Source organism: Malurus melanocephalus, unplaced genomic scaffold (genome assembly GCF_030028575.1).
Source record: "Malurus melanocephalus ecotype Western Australia unplaced genomic scaffold, MMel_1.1 scaffold_178, whole genome shotgun sequence".
Taxonomy (NCBI): domain Eukaryota; kingdom Metazoa; phylum Chordata; class Aves; order Passeriformes; family Maluridae; genus Malurus; species Malurus melanocephalus.
Window position 1 is genome coordinate 1160655 of NW_026623410.1, and position 14848 is coordinate 1175502.

The window sequence follows — 14848 nt, forward strand, 5'->3', positions numbered from 1 at the left end:
GTGGCGCGTCCCTCTCATTTGCGAGTCAGTGCCCAGGGGAGGCCAGGAGTGTTCTCTGTCCCCAACTATGCCCGCAGGCGGAATAAATCACGGGACCATCCGCGGTCCGGGAGATCCAGGGGGATCCGGGGGGATCCGGGGGGATCCAGGGGGATCCGGGAGTCAGGCGGGGACAGCACCGGCGTGCCCGCAGTGTGTCCTCCCGGCCGCCAGGGGGCGCGGCAGCGGGCGGGCGGGGCGGAAGGGCGCTCCGGCTGAGGGCGCTAGCGGCGGGAAGATGCGGGGCCGGCAGCGGGAGCAGCCCCGGCAGCAGCGGGGCCGGGAGCAGGGCCGGGAGCAGGGCCGGGAGCAGGGCCGGGAGCAGGGCCGGGAGCAGGGCCGGGCGCTGCCCGCCGCCGTCGGGGCGCTGTGCAGGGCCCTGCCGCCCCGCGCCCGGCCCGCCCCCGACACCCTGCGCCGCGCCAGGTTCGACCGGCCGCAGGCGGTGAGCGCCGGCAGCTCCACCCCGACACCCCGCCCGCTCCTCCGCCGTGTCGTGCGGCGGGGCACAGGGACACCCGAGTGGGGCTGGGCCCGGGGACAGGGTCTGGGTGACAATGCGAGGGGGATTGAGCCTGGGGATAGGCACCTTTGGCGTGGTCCCACTTTGATGTGGTCCCAGCTGACACCTGTTAGGGAACTCAGCACTCCCGCTGCTCTGGGAAGCGGTTTATCTTACCGTGGTTTTAACTAAAGGCTTGGTGTTTCATCCTGGTCTGCAACGCCTTTTCAGTGTCACCTGAGGTTTATTGCCCTTTGCTGTACCCCAGCTTGGGTCTCGCTGCTTTGCCTCCGAGTCCTCCAGCTGGCACGCAGGGTACCTCCCTTCCTCAGCTATTTTAAGGATTTTAYGAGTGTTGCCTGAAATTCCAGCTGTAAGAATCACTATTTGAGTTTGTCAGCATGCTGCCCTTGTGYGGCCAAGAAATGATTCCCAGTTCCAGCTCATTTTGTGCTGCCTCTCGTTTGTGAGTTTCTGACACTATSGTGGCCAGATCTTACCAGTGTGTTCAGTTGTTTGACTACGGGTGAGTTGTGCCATGTGGGGTTGTAYCAGAGCAGATTTTGGGAGCTGTGCTCCTCTACACGTGCTGGGTCTTGCTSTACAGCCAGCATTAGCCCTTTTGTTTCTGAGTGCACCTTTCTGTAGGTTCTGTGTTCATGAGACAGGTTATACATGAACCTGCCTGATCAGATGGTGTTGGCTGGATGCAGATCCATGCTGCTCCATGTGTGATATTCTGTTATGGGCTTAATTGCCTAATTAAGGCTAAACAAATATTTTGCCTGCTGATCSCCCCTCCACCTCTCTCTTTTGCAGAGCCTGGATTTCTGGAGGCTGCTGTATGTGCTTCTGAAACAGATCCATGGAGGCAGGTGGACAGAGTCTGATGCCATAGGTAACCTGCTCAGTCTGGCTGACTGTGATTTCCAYYTACCYTAGGGAAAGACTGGGACTGGTKTTGTAGCACCTTTGGCTCCTTGCTGCCTGTCATGAGTGCTCTGTTTTCAACACCTGACAACCAGTGCCACCAAYGTACTGGGCATCAGCTGCAGTGATRAGTAAATGTAGTGTGAGGCTGGTTTGCTCCTCTTTGACTTGCTCTGTCCTGGAAACTGGGATGTTCCACAGGCTCTTGCCTCCCTTTGGTGTTTTATTGCAGGTAAATCACTGCAGTGATGTTATGCATTCTCAGTATCTGCAGAGATGGTTACCGAAGTAGATTTGCTTTTTCTTTGATTCCTTCTTTTCCCATTCCACACATGATTCTGTTGGTGCTTTTCCATCCAGTCCTGTATCAGAGCCATGAATTGCAACATGTGAACCATAAAGGCAGTGTTTTGAATTGAAGTTCTAGACAAAACAAGAACTAGAGTGTGTTTGATTATTTTAGGGGGACTGTGAATGTCTTTAGGGCCACTCCTCCAGAGAGGAGCTGAATGCAGGTTGCCTTCTCACAATACCAGAAGACTATTTCCTTATTAAATATATGTTATTCCAAATAGAACGCTGCTCCCTGTCCTCTCTCTTGAAACATGTCTGTCTAGGGCCTTTTCATTGTATGAAAATTGTATTGTGATGAATCAAGGTCTTCTTAGACCAAAACCAGAAATTCACTTTTGCCTTTGAGAGCAAAACACCCTAAACAACACTGTTTCAAATAGCTGGGACTCTGGTGGCTCTGTAAATGGAATTWAAAAAGGTTAAGCACTGTGGAATGCAGAGCAAAACCAGCATAGTTCTTCTGGTAGCACAGCAGGAAGTCCTGTTACTCACAAGACTGCTATTTTTCATTTGACTGTTTTTATTTTTCCACTCATCCGCARTCTGCTCTGCATGGCAAGTCTATTTATTGACTGTCTCCTGCAGCATTGTGGATGTGGCCCTGCACATGTGCAACCTTATTGGATCCTGGCTGCTCCCATACTAATTGCCTGTAGCATTTGGGGACAGAATTCCTGGGAGAGCAAGCACAGCCTCCCCTGGTGTATTGTGAGGTAGCAATGTGTGGTTCTGCTCAGAACTGCTTGGCTGATTTCTAAGAAACCTCTTTAGTCCCAGCTTGGTGATTAAAGCTGAAATTCAGGCTGGAGAGCTGTAGTGTTTTTCGAATGACACTAATTACTTTTGCTTGGCAAGTGAATGAGTTGTCTGCTCTGAACACAATCAATATTTTGCTGCTTTTCTTCTCTGCCCCAGCTCTGGTCTCTTGTGTATTTAATGCAAATGAAATAAGCCTTGGGCATAGGCATTAAATAACTTTCTCAGGTTTGTACAGGATACTGTTGTACAATAGAGAATTGAAACAGATTCCTCTAATCCAAGTCTAGTGCATTAGTCCACAGATCAAGCCTTCCTTTTCTTTGCTCTTTTTGCACAACCTCTTAATTACCTCAGTTAAAACAGGGACAGCAGCAGTTGCCAGATCCCAGAGGAAGTCTGTGAAGACTCCTTTGGTATAGGAGTTACTGTCTGCATAGAGACAGCTTTCTGGAAAAGAGAAGCCATTCTCCAGTGGTCTTGTGTCCTTTATTTTTCCAAAGGAAACATTGATCTTTGGGTGGTTCAGGAATTCTGCTGAAACCTGCCAGTCAGTGGTTACAGAATTCTGCAACTGGCTCTTAGTTTCTTGTTTTGGGAGAACTTTTTCTTCACACAGTGAAAAGCACTGTAAACTTTGGTGTAAAATTACTTTGTAAACTCCAGCCTCTTAGACATATCACAGCAGTGGGTCTCTGGACAGTGGAGAGTGAGAGCAAGATGTGTGATGGTACTCCAGGCATAACCTTGGAGATGAGATCATGATTAATGGTTTCATGCTGCTCGTTCTTCACAGAGGCTGATGAACATGGTTAACAACCTGACAGCCACACCAGGTAGCAGTGCAATATGCATTTGGATAGTTGGAGAAAACATTTCTTTTCTGGAATTGCTGTTCAGTTTTTATAGTACAGGAGAGAGGTCTGGAGCTGCAATRTATTTTTGTTTGTTTGACAAATGTAGCAGAAAATGTTATCCTGAAGCAGTAGTTTCCCATAATACCACTACCTGTGCAGGTGTTTCTTGCCTGAGTGCATGAGGTAATGTATCTTACACTTGTTTTATAGTTCCTTTCCATTTTAGCCTGCCAGGCTAATTCATAGCCCTTATTTGAATATCATCTTGTAAACCACTGAAAATATGTCAGGTCTCATAGTGGAAGAGCACAGCTTGAATGTAGTTTTAAGTGAGCTGAACCCTGAGGTTCATCCCCAGCTTGGTGGTCTTACTTGCTGAATATACTTTYATAAATAATGCCTGTGGAGAAGGGGATTAATTGGAAGGCCTTTGTGGATCTTTGTSTATAAATTGCCTAATCCTAATGAAATGCCATAAGAAGATGTTAAAGAAGCATCTGAGTGTCTGGTGTTATCTGCTATCTGAGTGATGTTTTTTCCTCTCTCTTGGTTATGTGTTACAGAGGAATCCATCTTGGTCCCGGGTACTTAAATAACCTTTACTGCCATTTATCACTGTTGCCTTTTAGTAGAGATGAGGAAAGCTAAGTGACTTCTCTAAGTCATGGGARAGCTCTTAGTGCCCTGTGTCCAGATCCATGCTTTGGGCACTCCCAATTCCTGCCTGACACACCAATTGCACCCTCTCCTGTGAGGGCAGTGTGTTGCAGAGCAAGACATGAAATAAGGGGAGATAAAGCACCAGAATAACACAGAAATTCAGTTGGTGAATTGCCTTAGTGGGTCTAATGTGAGTGATATATCAGAGCAGGGAAATGGTGATAAAAGAGAAAAGACACCAAGAAAGAACTTGCTCTCCTTTCCTCCACTTTGATATGTGATTTTTTGAGGAGCTCCTTGAACTGCAGATGGCAGCATGTGATGCTTGTTTGCTTTGAAAAAGGAGGAAAGCATGTACTGATCATCMTTCCTTTTGGAGTGTTTCTGCCTTTACCTGTTATAGCAGTTCCTTTCTTGACAAATGCACACAAAAAAGGAAAGGACAACATGAAAACCKTGCTCATGTAAGAATGTTCAAGAGGGATCAAAATAAAATCTGTGATATCTCTGTGCTCCTCTTGTGCTTGAGGGATTGGAGTGCTTATCTACTGCAGGATTTTTAGGAAGCCATAGGCATTTCTGCCACCCTAACGTGGGGAAGGGGAGCTGCTCATTTCATTACAGGTTCTGTGGAAAGAGCAAATTGAATGATTTMGGTCTTTTTCTTTCTAAGAATGCCTAAACTGCATCAAATTGTAGATTGCTCTAGCTCCATCCAGCTGTGACAGCTGTCAAAGTGAATGCCCAGGGGAAAGAGCAAATCTAGAATGATGCTTTCACAGGGTGAGGGAATATTCTTTCAGCCTCTACTAATTTACATCTCAGACTTCCCAATCCAGGGAGGATGTATTTGTGTTTCGTGAGTTTACATGATCTCCTGTTCTGTCARTCCAGTTCCTCCTTGAGCCTTTATGATTCTTAAGAGTCCATAGTGTCCCACAGTGAGAAATTTCAGAACTTTGTTACGTGTGTGAAGAGCATTTCTTTTATCCTGTTTTGACTCACATGCTTGCTAACTTTTATGGCTCACAGTTCTTGTACTGAATGTTGTGCAAACAAATTATCCACTCTTCATCCATTGCACAGCACTCATGATTTTGAAGAGTTTTGTCATATCCATTCTTGATCATCTTGGCCTACTTCACCAGTTCTTACACTGCGGCTGTTCTGTACTTGTGATTGTACTTGTGCTTTCTCTTTATTTCTTTCCAGATCTTCTGTAGCCTTTATGGGAGTGAAGAAATGAGGGTCATGGTGGGTATTTGTGTCCTGTTTACTGTCCTTTCTAGGTTTCTCACATTGAGTTTGCTTTTGGATGCCTGTCAGAGCCAATTGTGATAGTGTCATTAAAAACCTTATCATCTAAGATTGTGTTCCTGCGTCCACTGATCAGTTCCAGGCCCATTCTTATGTYAGTAAAGTTAGGAACATTTCTTTCTTTGTGCACATAATTTTTCATTTTTTTTTCTAAAAATACTTTTATCTGTCATTTTAAAGCTTGGGCTCAAGGTTTTGCAGTCCTTCATGATCTGCCTGCATTCTTTACTGCTAATATCACATCAGCACCAAGTTTTCTGTCACTGTCACATTGTCCAAGTGTCATTTTGAGTTGTTTGAACAGCAGCTGTTTAGCACAGAGCCCTCATGTGAAACCACTATTTGTTCCTGCCCTCTGGTTCTCGTCTGCTGGGCACTTGTCATTGATTCAAGGGCTTTTCCTCTCCCTCCACTGCAGTGCCTTGGTTTCTTTGTGYGAGCTGAATCCCACTGGGCTGTCTAAATGTCTTGCATTGGTTGAATTTTCCTTAATCATTTGTTTCTTTTTTTGCCTTTGGAGAACTCCAGAAACTTTTTGATCAGGTCTTCCTTTTACAACTATTGGTTCTTAGCCAGTGTGTGTTGTTTTCATTGTCCCCCTAATTACGTTCTTTATTCTATGTTTGACTTAGTACAGAGCCAAGGCTTACTGGGCAGAATCTTTTTAAATAATAACAACTTTCTCTGTGTTTCCTCAGTGTTTTACAGTCCTGCAGTGCATGTCTTGTACCTGTCAGGTAACATTTGCTGGTGTGAAGGAATATGGATCAGAGCATTCCCAAGAATTTAATAGCCTATGTGCTGGGCTGCATTATCTCTGCTCACTGGTGCTCAGAGATTTGCAGCAGGCTGTGAAACTCCTATCTCTAAATTCCAGTTTAGTTCAGGAGTAAAGTGATTCAGAGTGTTTACTAATTCATAGCATGCTTGGTGACTCATAAAAAATGAATAGGTGAATTGGAACCCTGTTCTAGAGGGGAAGGCTAGTTACTGTTGTTACCTTTGTTAACTTTCCAGGAGACCATTACTGGTCTTGATCTCAACTTTGAATTTCTTCTTTTCCCTGAGCAGTAGTTCCTGTAATCGGAATGGGGCAACATAAAAAAGGCTTTTACCCTCTGCCTCCTGTCCTGCACTAGTTGTTGATAAAGACTAAGTCCCTGCTGTCTTCCTGAGGCTGGATTAAAAACATTACTCTCAGAGGAGGCAGCAATTTCTGGAACTGAATGGAYAAATGCATTGCGTGCAGTGTGTTATTCTCAATTGTTTTGTTCTTTTCAGAGACCCAAATTAGGTTTGTGAAGTCAGCGCTGTGGTACCACGGCTATGACAGGCCAGAGCTCCATCAGCTCCCGGCCGATGGCTCCGCAGGAAGTCGGGAGCTGCTGCTGGCATTTTCCTGGCTGCTGCACAGACTCAGCCTCCTGGAGCAGCTGCTGGTTCGGAACAGAGTAAAGACTGGGGATGAAGCCTCTGTGTGCACGGTGAGCATGGCTGTGTCCTTCCACCTCACCCTGTCCATTGGTAACATTCTGTGTCAGCAGCTGTTATCACCAGGGTGTGATGGGTGCTACCTTGGTACCTTGAAAAATGAATGACTTCAGCCATTTAGAAATGGCTTACAGGGGCCAGCATCTGGAATCTGTTTTCTTTCCCTTCTCTAAGCTYTCTGTGTGCAGGTCATCTRKGTTCTTTWTYAAACTCCCACCCCTGCCTGAATTCYCTGATTCGTATTTCCAGTGTAGGTGAGACCCTTGTGGAGGAGTTCAAGTAAGTGAATGTCTTCAATCTGTCTGCTTCTGAGTTTTGAGCTCCCAGACTACCCTGAGTGGTTCTGCAAGGCAGGGAAACAGGTTAGCAGTGAATGCTGGCTCTGTTGGCACTGGAAGAGCAAGGAAGGGTAAGGCAAATAATACTTTTTGCAATCAACAAGGTCTCAAATGACAGCTACTGCTCTCGGGGTAACTAATGACCTTGTAACCTCTTTGAGAGCACAGTGGAATATGCTSTTTTATCCATCAATAAAAGCTGTTAATACATAGAAAGTCTGTTCTGAAGTAACCATCATCTAGTCAGACACTAATTACTGGTCAGACTGGTACRAAGTGACAGGTTCACAGAGTAGTGTTTTGGCAGAGGACATTGTAGGTCAGAAACTCTTCCTGCTGATAATCTGGTGATGTCTAAGGCCTCRTAGCCTTTTGTGAACTCATACATGCTTTTTCCTAGGCTGTAGGCTGCCTGGTTTTCAAGAGCTTTTTAGGGGACAGCAGAGTAGGAAAGTGAAACTTTGGAAAGCTGCACTATAAAAACAGAATCTTCAGAAGGAAAACACTTGTACAAATGGAAAACAGTTCAAAGGAAAGAATCCTCTTTATAACAACATTATAAGCAGTATTTTGAGGACAGGAACCACTCTTGGTACACTACAATTATTTGCTGCTCAGAAGAGGGAGCACTAGAGGCTGAGCTGTGAGTGGCAGTGCCATCCACTTGTGTGAAGGGTGCCTTGAGATTTCAGAAAAAGCATACTGCTGGAAAACTTTTTACTTTAAACTTCTACCTTTTTCTTGTATTTCATCTGTCATAGAAGGTTTTTTTTGTGTCCTTAATTTCTGTTACAAAAAGTGACGAGTGAAATGTGATATGAATTCAGGAAGTGGGGCAGCACCTGTGTTATTTTCTCTGAAGGCTTTCAGTTTTGCATTTCCCAAAAAGGAATGAAAGAACTATGGTAATACAATGCTATCTCTTATAGCCACACATATTGATGTGTCTTTCACTGCAGTTCTCACCTGCTGTACTTGTGTTTCTCAAAAAACATGGAAATGCATATTAAATGTTTTTATTCAATAACTGCCCAAAACAGTATTTAGAAAGGCTTAAGAGTCTGAATTGTGGACTAGAAGCTGGAGTTAGGTTGTGTATCTAAAGCTCATTGTGTTAATGGAAATATTTCTTGTATGGTGTTCAACTAGCAATAAAAWTAGATATTTACAAGGAATAAAAAAGACTGTAGTTAAAGAAAAACTAGTGGGTTTTGTGATTCTCCATCACAAGAAAGTTAAAACAAATGGAATTTTGAGGGAGAGTTCTTATCTTTTATTTGATCAACTAGGCATGGCAAAACCAATAAATTCAACCCTTAAGAGCCAACCAAATGAAGATCAAGGAATGCACTGGCAAGGATGCAAGGAGATAATGGTGGGTGAGGAGGAGATTGCTCACACACCTCAGCTTGGTCAATAAATCAGCTCCTTTTAAACCAGGCATGAAAGCCTGTTGTTTGTTACATAACAGTGTTAYMATTTTGTTGTTAGATACTGTWATTTGATGYCTGTTGTTACTTTGTGAGATAACTRTGTGGCAAAGCCAGTTCATCAGCCAAACTGTTCTGCAATGCAGCCCCAAAATCTTAGTGAGAGAGGGGGAAGGTGAGGTTGTCACTTTGCTACCTGACATCTTGTAAGTTAAAGTACAACTTGAACAATTGAGGTGCTGGAGTTTTGACTCTGAGAATGTTAATAAATACCAGGCATTTATGATACTACAGCTTAGGTTGGAAGATGGGTAACAAATCTGGTGTAAATACATCAGAGATAGTCTCTGCAGTCATAACTCTCTTCTATTTAAGTAAATTGAAGGAGAAGGGTAAAAGAAGAGGAAAAAAAACTTCACTAGAGAAGTATCTGTCTCAAAAAAAAGGAAGAAAACTAAATGCTCTTTGAAATAACTGAAGTTAAATTCTCAGTTGAGAACTTGAAAAATCTTCCACTGTATGGAATCTTTAATGATTATAAACAATTGAAAATATTTTCCTGAAGTGAAAACGTTGCAAAACAAAAATCCGTGAAATGGTATTTGGTTCTGTGCATGGCTGAGATCTCTGAGCAAAGCATGAAAGCCAGGACTTGCTGCAAAAGTACATCTGTTGGTCTACCAATGAGAATAAATTTGGAGAGAATCCTTACCCTTTGTCTTCATTTAAAAGAAAAGGAGTCTCAATAACTGTMGTCATAACTATAGTTTAAACGGATATCTATGTGGTTTGCTTTTAAATTTTTTTCTGAAATCTGCAAAAATGAACCGGGTTCTGTTGTGTGAGAAGAGAGAATGGAGCTAATCCCTAAATTAAGTGTGCAATCATGTTCTGACCATTCTTTCAGCCTAAGTTTGAAACAAAGCCTAAAGCCTGCTAAATTGCTGATAATGTGCCAAATACCCAACATATCAAGGGCCAATTAAATTAATTAATTTCATTTCAGATTACCACACTCTGGCCTTTTTTTCCTTTGCAGTTCCTTAGCAACACAGTTTTCTTTCCCTGCAAATTGAACACTTCCATCAGCTCTGAAGGATTTTTAGAGGTACAAGGGTATTCRTGACACATGATGGACAAGGAGCTCRAACTYTGCATGGAATTCTTAATCTTTAGATCCTGACCTGGGAAAAGCTTCCACAGGCTTACTTTTSCATGCACTTACATCTTCAGAATCAAAAGCTAAGTCATTCCTGAAATTATAAACTCAAAAATGATGAAAGGTGGTAAGAGGTAGTGCTTAGTGTGGCTAATGTAATAAAAGCTCCTGGTGAGGTAGTTGTTGGTAAGGACAGGCATTCTTAGTACCCTGGGGTGGTTCTATGGGTTGACTGCTTTTTTGTGTTAGGTCAGAAATTCCTTCAGGGCACCTCATCCCAAGCAGACACTTGGCCTCCAGCTGGTGTTTCTTGGAAGGGCAGTCTCTCCTGAGCAGGATCCTGGTGCCTGTGGCAGGTTGACCTGGTGGGCAGGACTGAAGGATGCTGCTCCAGCCTTCCACCCACAGCTCTCTCCAGCATGTGGAGTTTATAAACTGGCAGGGGAGACAGTTAAAGGAGCAAACTGTGTTGCTGTGCAGGAAGAGCAGGAGAAGGAGAGGATCGATGATGCATGACAAACTCCAGAGCTGGGCTGCAATAGTGCAAGTTCACTCTCTGAATTTACTGTGCTCATCTGTCAGCAGGTTGGTGACTCCAGAGGCAGTAAGTGAAAGTTCAAACCTTGCATGGGCCAACTCTTTAGAAGAAGTAATCACTAACTCTGTTAGATCTATAAAGACTTAAGTACAATCTGAATTGGAAGTTCACATCGATTTGCTGAAGTGTCTGCTTGGGAATTCTCGCCTGTTAATTGCTTTAAAGCACGGGGCCAGTAATTGATGGACACGGTTTTCAAAGGCTTTTGACACCTCTTGTGGATTTCCATCTCAGATGTGCACTGTTGTGATGTCTGTCTCCACTCTTCTGTTGCTTTGGTGATCATGTACAGGCAGATTATTCTCAAGTGCCATTCATTGTTTCCTATTGACACGTAACAAATCCTAGTCTACCAGACACAGCTGAAAACCTGTTGGTGAAACCCTCTCCTTCACTGAGCTTGTAAGGCACACCTGGGGAGTTCCCATTCTCTCTGACAAGCAGATAATTGATATAAACTTGCCTTTTTAGCACATTGAGTGTTTGACTAATTTGTATTTACCTTGCTTTTTAGATTTTGGTGATACCATTCCAGCTTTCTCCAAATCTGTGATGGTTAGGGCTGGTCATAGCAGTACTCTGTGAGCTTGTATTCTTTCTGTTTCCAGGGAGGAATGCTGCCTGTGCTGCTTTTATTTCTACAGCTGAAATTAATCTGTGTGCCCTGTAATTTAATTATGTGTCGAGGCTGTTGAGCTTTTTAAATGGATGTAGTGATGTTATATCCCTCATGATCATCAGGAGATGTTGTACAAACACTGGTTCTTGTTTCCACTAATTCCCTCTGTCTGCTTCTGGCCCTCTGAGTGAAATTGGATGCCCCTCCCCTTTTGTGAATTTATACTAATCAACAAATAGAGCTATTATGTCTCTTGTACTTTGAATTCATGCATGTGTCTCCAGCATGCCAAAGTCATCTCAGTTTAATTACTTCTGGTGGGCAAAAATGAAGCTAAAAATGCCTTCTGACTCTTGGCTTTGCAATTTGATTAATCTTCTGTTTGTCACGGTCTAGTTTGGCTCACTGGCTATTTCCAGTACAGTGTAAGGCTTATGCTTGGTCTAATCTTGTTGTTGAAATGCCTTTCTTTTACAGAATACTTGACAGTCACTGCTGTTCCATAAACCATGTTATTAGAGGAAAGTGTTAACGTAGCAGCCAAGCTTGATGTCCCCCCCAGCAGAAAACCAGGAAACCTTTGGCACTAGTTTCAGTGAAAATAAGTTTTCTGCATTTTTTTTCCATGTCCTCATCTATTCCAGTGAGGATAGAGGAGGGAATTTTATTAACCTTATTGATTCTGACTCAGAGGCGTAATTACTTTCCAGATCTTTATGGGCTRTATTAGTCTGTCAGCTTTCATTTTTTGATTTCCCTCCCTTATTCCCTGAGCTTACACTTCTATTCTYTTTGTCCTCCTGTCTTCCTAGTGACTCTCACCGTTTATGTTTTTGCCCTTCTTCTGCTGGATTCAGTAGCTGCTAAGGAACACTTTTTTTTTAAAAAGCCATCTGTGAAACCTGAACAGAGGGCGCAGGTTCCCCGAAGTTTCTCCTGCAGAATTTCCCTCACTGCAGTGTGGCTGACAAGTCTGTTGTAGCATACTTTGAACTTGTCGTGGAACTTTCCTCCTGTGCTGCACTGGAGGATGTGTAGTTACCAACATTTATCTTTTCTTGACACAGTGAATGCACAATTAAGAAGTGTTTTTTTTGACAGCATGTCAAAAGTAAAATACTATAAAAGACAAGTCTGAACTGATCAGAAAGGCTTATAATTTATTGAATGTGCTGTGTCTCTGGTAATGTCTGCACTTCAAATAAATGCAAAATTTCTTGAACTTGACATTACAKCTGATGTGTTCTGGATGGGATTCAGCAACAGGCATTGAAGTTGCTTGAGCTGTGTGAGGAGAAGATGACAAGGACTGGTGTGCTGGTAGGAAGGTTTAGCATGGTCATACTGGTGTTCTGCTGAAATCCAGCATCGGAAACTGCTTCCTTGGCACTTGGGCAAACTGGTATTTTAAGATGTTTCAGTGCCTCTCCTGCCCTCCAGTGACGGGGAGCAGCCAGTACCTTTGGTATATTCTGATTATCTATGTGAACATCCTCTGCTTTTGGTTTTCCTCTATCTCCAGGTCTGCCATAGCYGCATCTTTCTCCCTCCAGGGTCTCTCCCTGCTTGCCTCAGTGGAGCAAATGGATGTGGGCAAGGGGAACTGTAGCTGCAGGCAGAGGAGAAGCAGTGCAAGGCATTATCTGTGTATTGYATTTCATGAGCCCTGCAGAACACACTGCACCTCGAGTTAAGGTTTACCCTGTCACGTGTTGGTCTCAGTATATTTAATTTCCATGTTTTGTCTGAATATCTAATGCAGTGAGCATTGGGATTTTAATGTTCTTCTAGAACCTTGCAGCTGCAAAAATTAGGGAGCTCTGCTGAGTGCTTTTAAAGGTGTAGTGCTTTTGCTGTATTGCAGAGCTCTTAAATAACCTCCCAAATGAGTGAGGAGGGATGGGATAAAGGACTGACTTGCTCTAGTGCCTCAGGCCTCTGGCTACTGCCAGATAGGCTTGTTTGAACAAGGCAGGCATGGGTAAGAGCTGTGTTCACATTTTCTGTCTTCCCTCAGCACCTTCTCTTTTTCACTCTTTGCCAAGAGTAAGCTCTTGGGAGCGCTTTTGTGAGTAGCAATTTTTACAAAAGGCATTGAAATTTAAAAGCTAAAAGGCCTTGCGGAAACACAGGACATCACTTCTTTATTTTAATTGCTGAATACAATATGAGCATAACTTTGATGTGGTGAGCACTTAGGTTTGTGGAAAAACTTAGTCTTCTATGCAAATGTCTGGAGATTTAATTGGTGTGTGCACCATGTGGGAGTGGGTTTTTACACCATCTATCTTTCCCTGCATAAATCTAATCTGGATCCTGCCATGTCTAGGAGGAAATCCAATTAGTGTTGTTTATAGTGCTATTAATGAAAATAGTGCTGTCCCTTTTGCACTCATCTGTTCAGATTGTTCCTTTTCACATTTTCCCCTCCTGCAGATAGATATATGGCTGTATTAATTAAGAAAGCATGTCTGATACTGTTATTTCTGGCTTTTGGTGTTTAATATTTTTTTTTATAAATTATGCTCTGTTTAAAGATGTGTAATTACAGAAGTTAACATATGTTGTGTCACATCAAAACCATTGTCTGAATTATGAGCGGTTCAGAATGAGCGCTCAGTAAAAACTGCAGAAGCACTTTATTGGCTCAATTGATGTGATTGCTTTGCCTTTCCTGAGCCCTGCAGGGAGGATCTCAATATTCTCCTACCCACCTTGGTGATACCAGGCTGTGTGGTTAGTGTGGCTAAGATCTGAGTGGTAACTGAGTAAATATTTTCTGTCTAGACTCAGAATAACTCCAGTGCAKGTGAGGACTGGGCTGGGAATGTGCATTGGAAGTTTTAGCTGGCAGTTGCTTTGTTTTGCTCTGCCCAAGGATTAGCGTCAGGGAGTTCACCTAATGCATGTATCCATGGGTTAAACGTCTTATCCATGTTCCAGCAGGCTTGTTTCTCCATGGGTAGTGTGAGCTGCAAATTATTTGCTGGTTGTCCAGATGTGGGAGCAGAGAGCTGGTGCTTGGAGGGATTTGGAAGATGCCTGGGAAAGCTGCAGCTCGCTGGGGATGAGCTGGAGGTGGCTGGGGTYTGTCCTGGACCGACAGGTGGCAGCTCATAGTCAGAAAAGAGSATCTCTGGGGGAGCCAGCCCTGCCATTGCTTTGTTTTACAGCAGTGCAGGCAGCACAGGCCTTTTCCATTGCCTCTACAGGGCACAGTACATTTATTAAGGTAARAATTTATAAGCGTTAAAGATTCCTATATCAGTAGGAACGGTAGAGGAAGTCTAGATGAAGTTGCACAGCAGAAGATTTCGATTTCCTCTGCAGTCCTGCTTATGGCATATTGCCAGATCTGCAAGGAATTTTGTATTAAATCAGTTTTTGGAGTTTGTGCAATTCAAGATGTATGAACAGAACAAGATCAACTCCATACCAGATTTCACTAATGTGAAAAGTCACCAAAAGATCACCAAAATTCACTAAAATCCTCAAATGAAGCAAGCAGTGAAAAAAAAAATGCTCTCTTCTCACGTCTGCAAACACACTGATGCCTGTGTTGCTCTTTGATAAAGTATTTATGTGATGAAGTACTTGTTTAATTTATCTCCATCCATTGTTAGTACACCTGCTCTCTGATTTCTGATAACATGGGACTGCTTTGTATTTCAAACCAAAAAGAACAGCTTCATTTCTGCTGTTGAAGTTGAAACTTCTTAATCTTTAATTCTCTCCAAGCACGTTGCATGCAAGTYGTTTCCTCAGATGTATGGAATGTGACTGAAAATTGGTACATCA

At 43.4% G+C, this 14848-nt stretch overlaps 1 protein-coding gene across 1 annotated transcript in view; it reads left to right on the plus strand.

Annotated features, from left to right (window-relative positions):
- Positions 1 to 277: 277 nt before the first annotated feature.
- The window catches only part of TEDC1 (tubulin epsilon and delta complex 1), a 67137-nt gene continuing 52566 nt past the window's right edge, over positions 278 to 14848 (plus strand). The window contains exons 1-3 of the mRNA XM_057372816.1: positions 278 to 484; positions 1361 to 1439; positions 6697 to 6899. Coding sequence (XP_057228799.1) covers positions 278 to 484; positions 1361 to 1439; positions 6697 to 6899 — 489 coding nt within the window. The remainder of the gene's footprint in view (positions 485 to 1360; positions 1440 to 6696; positions 6900 to 14848) is intronic.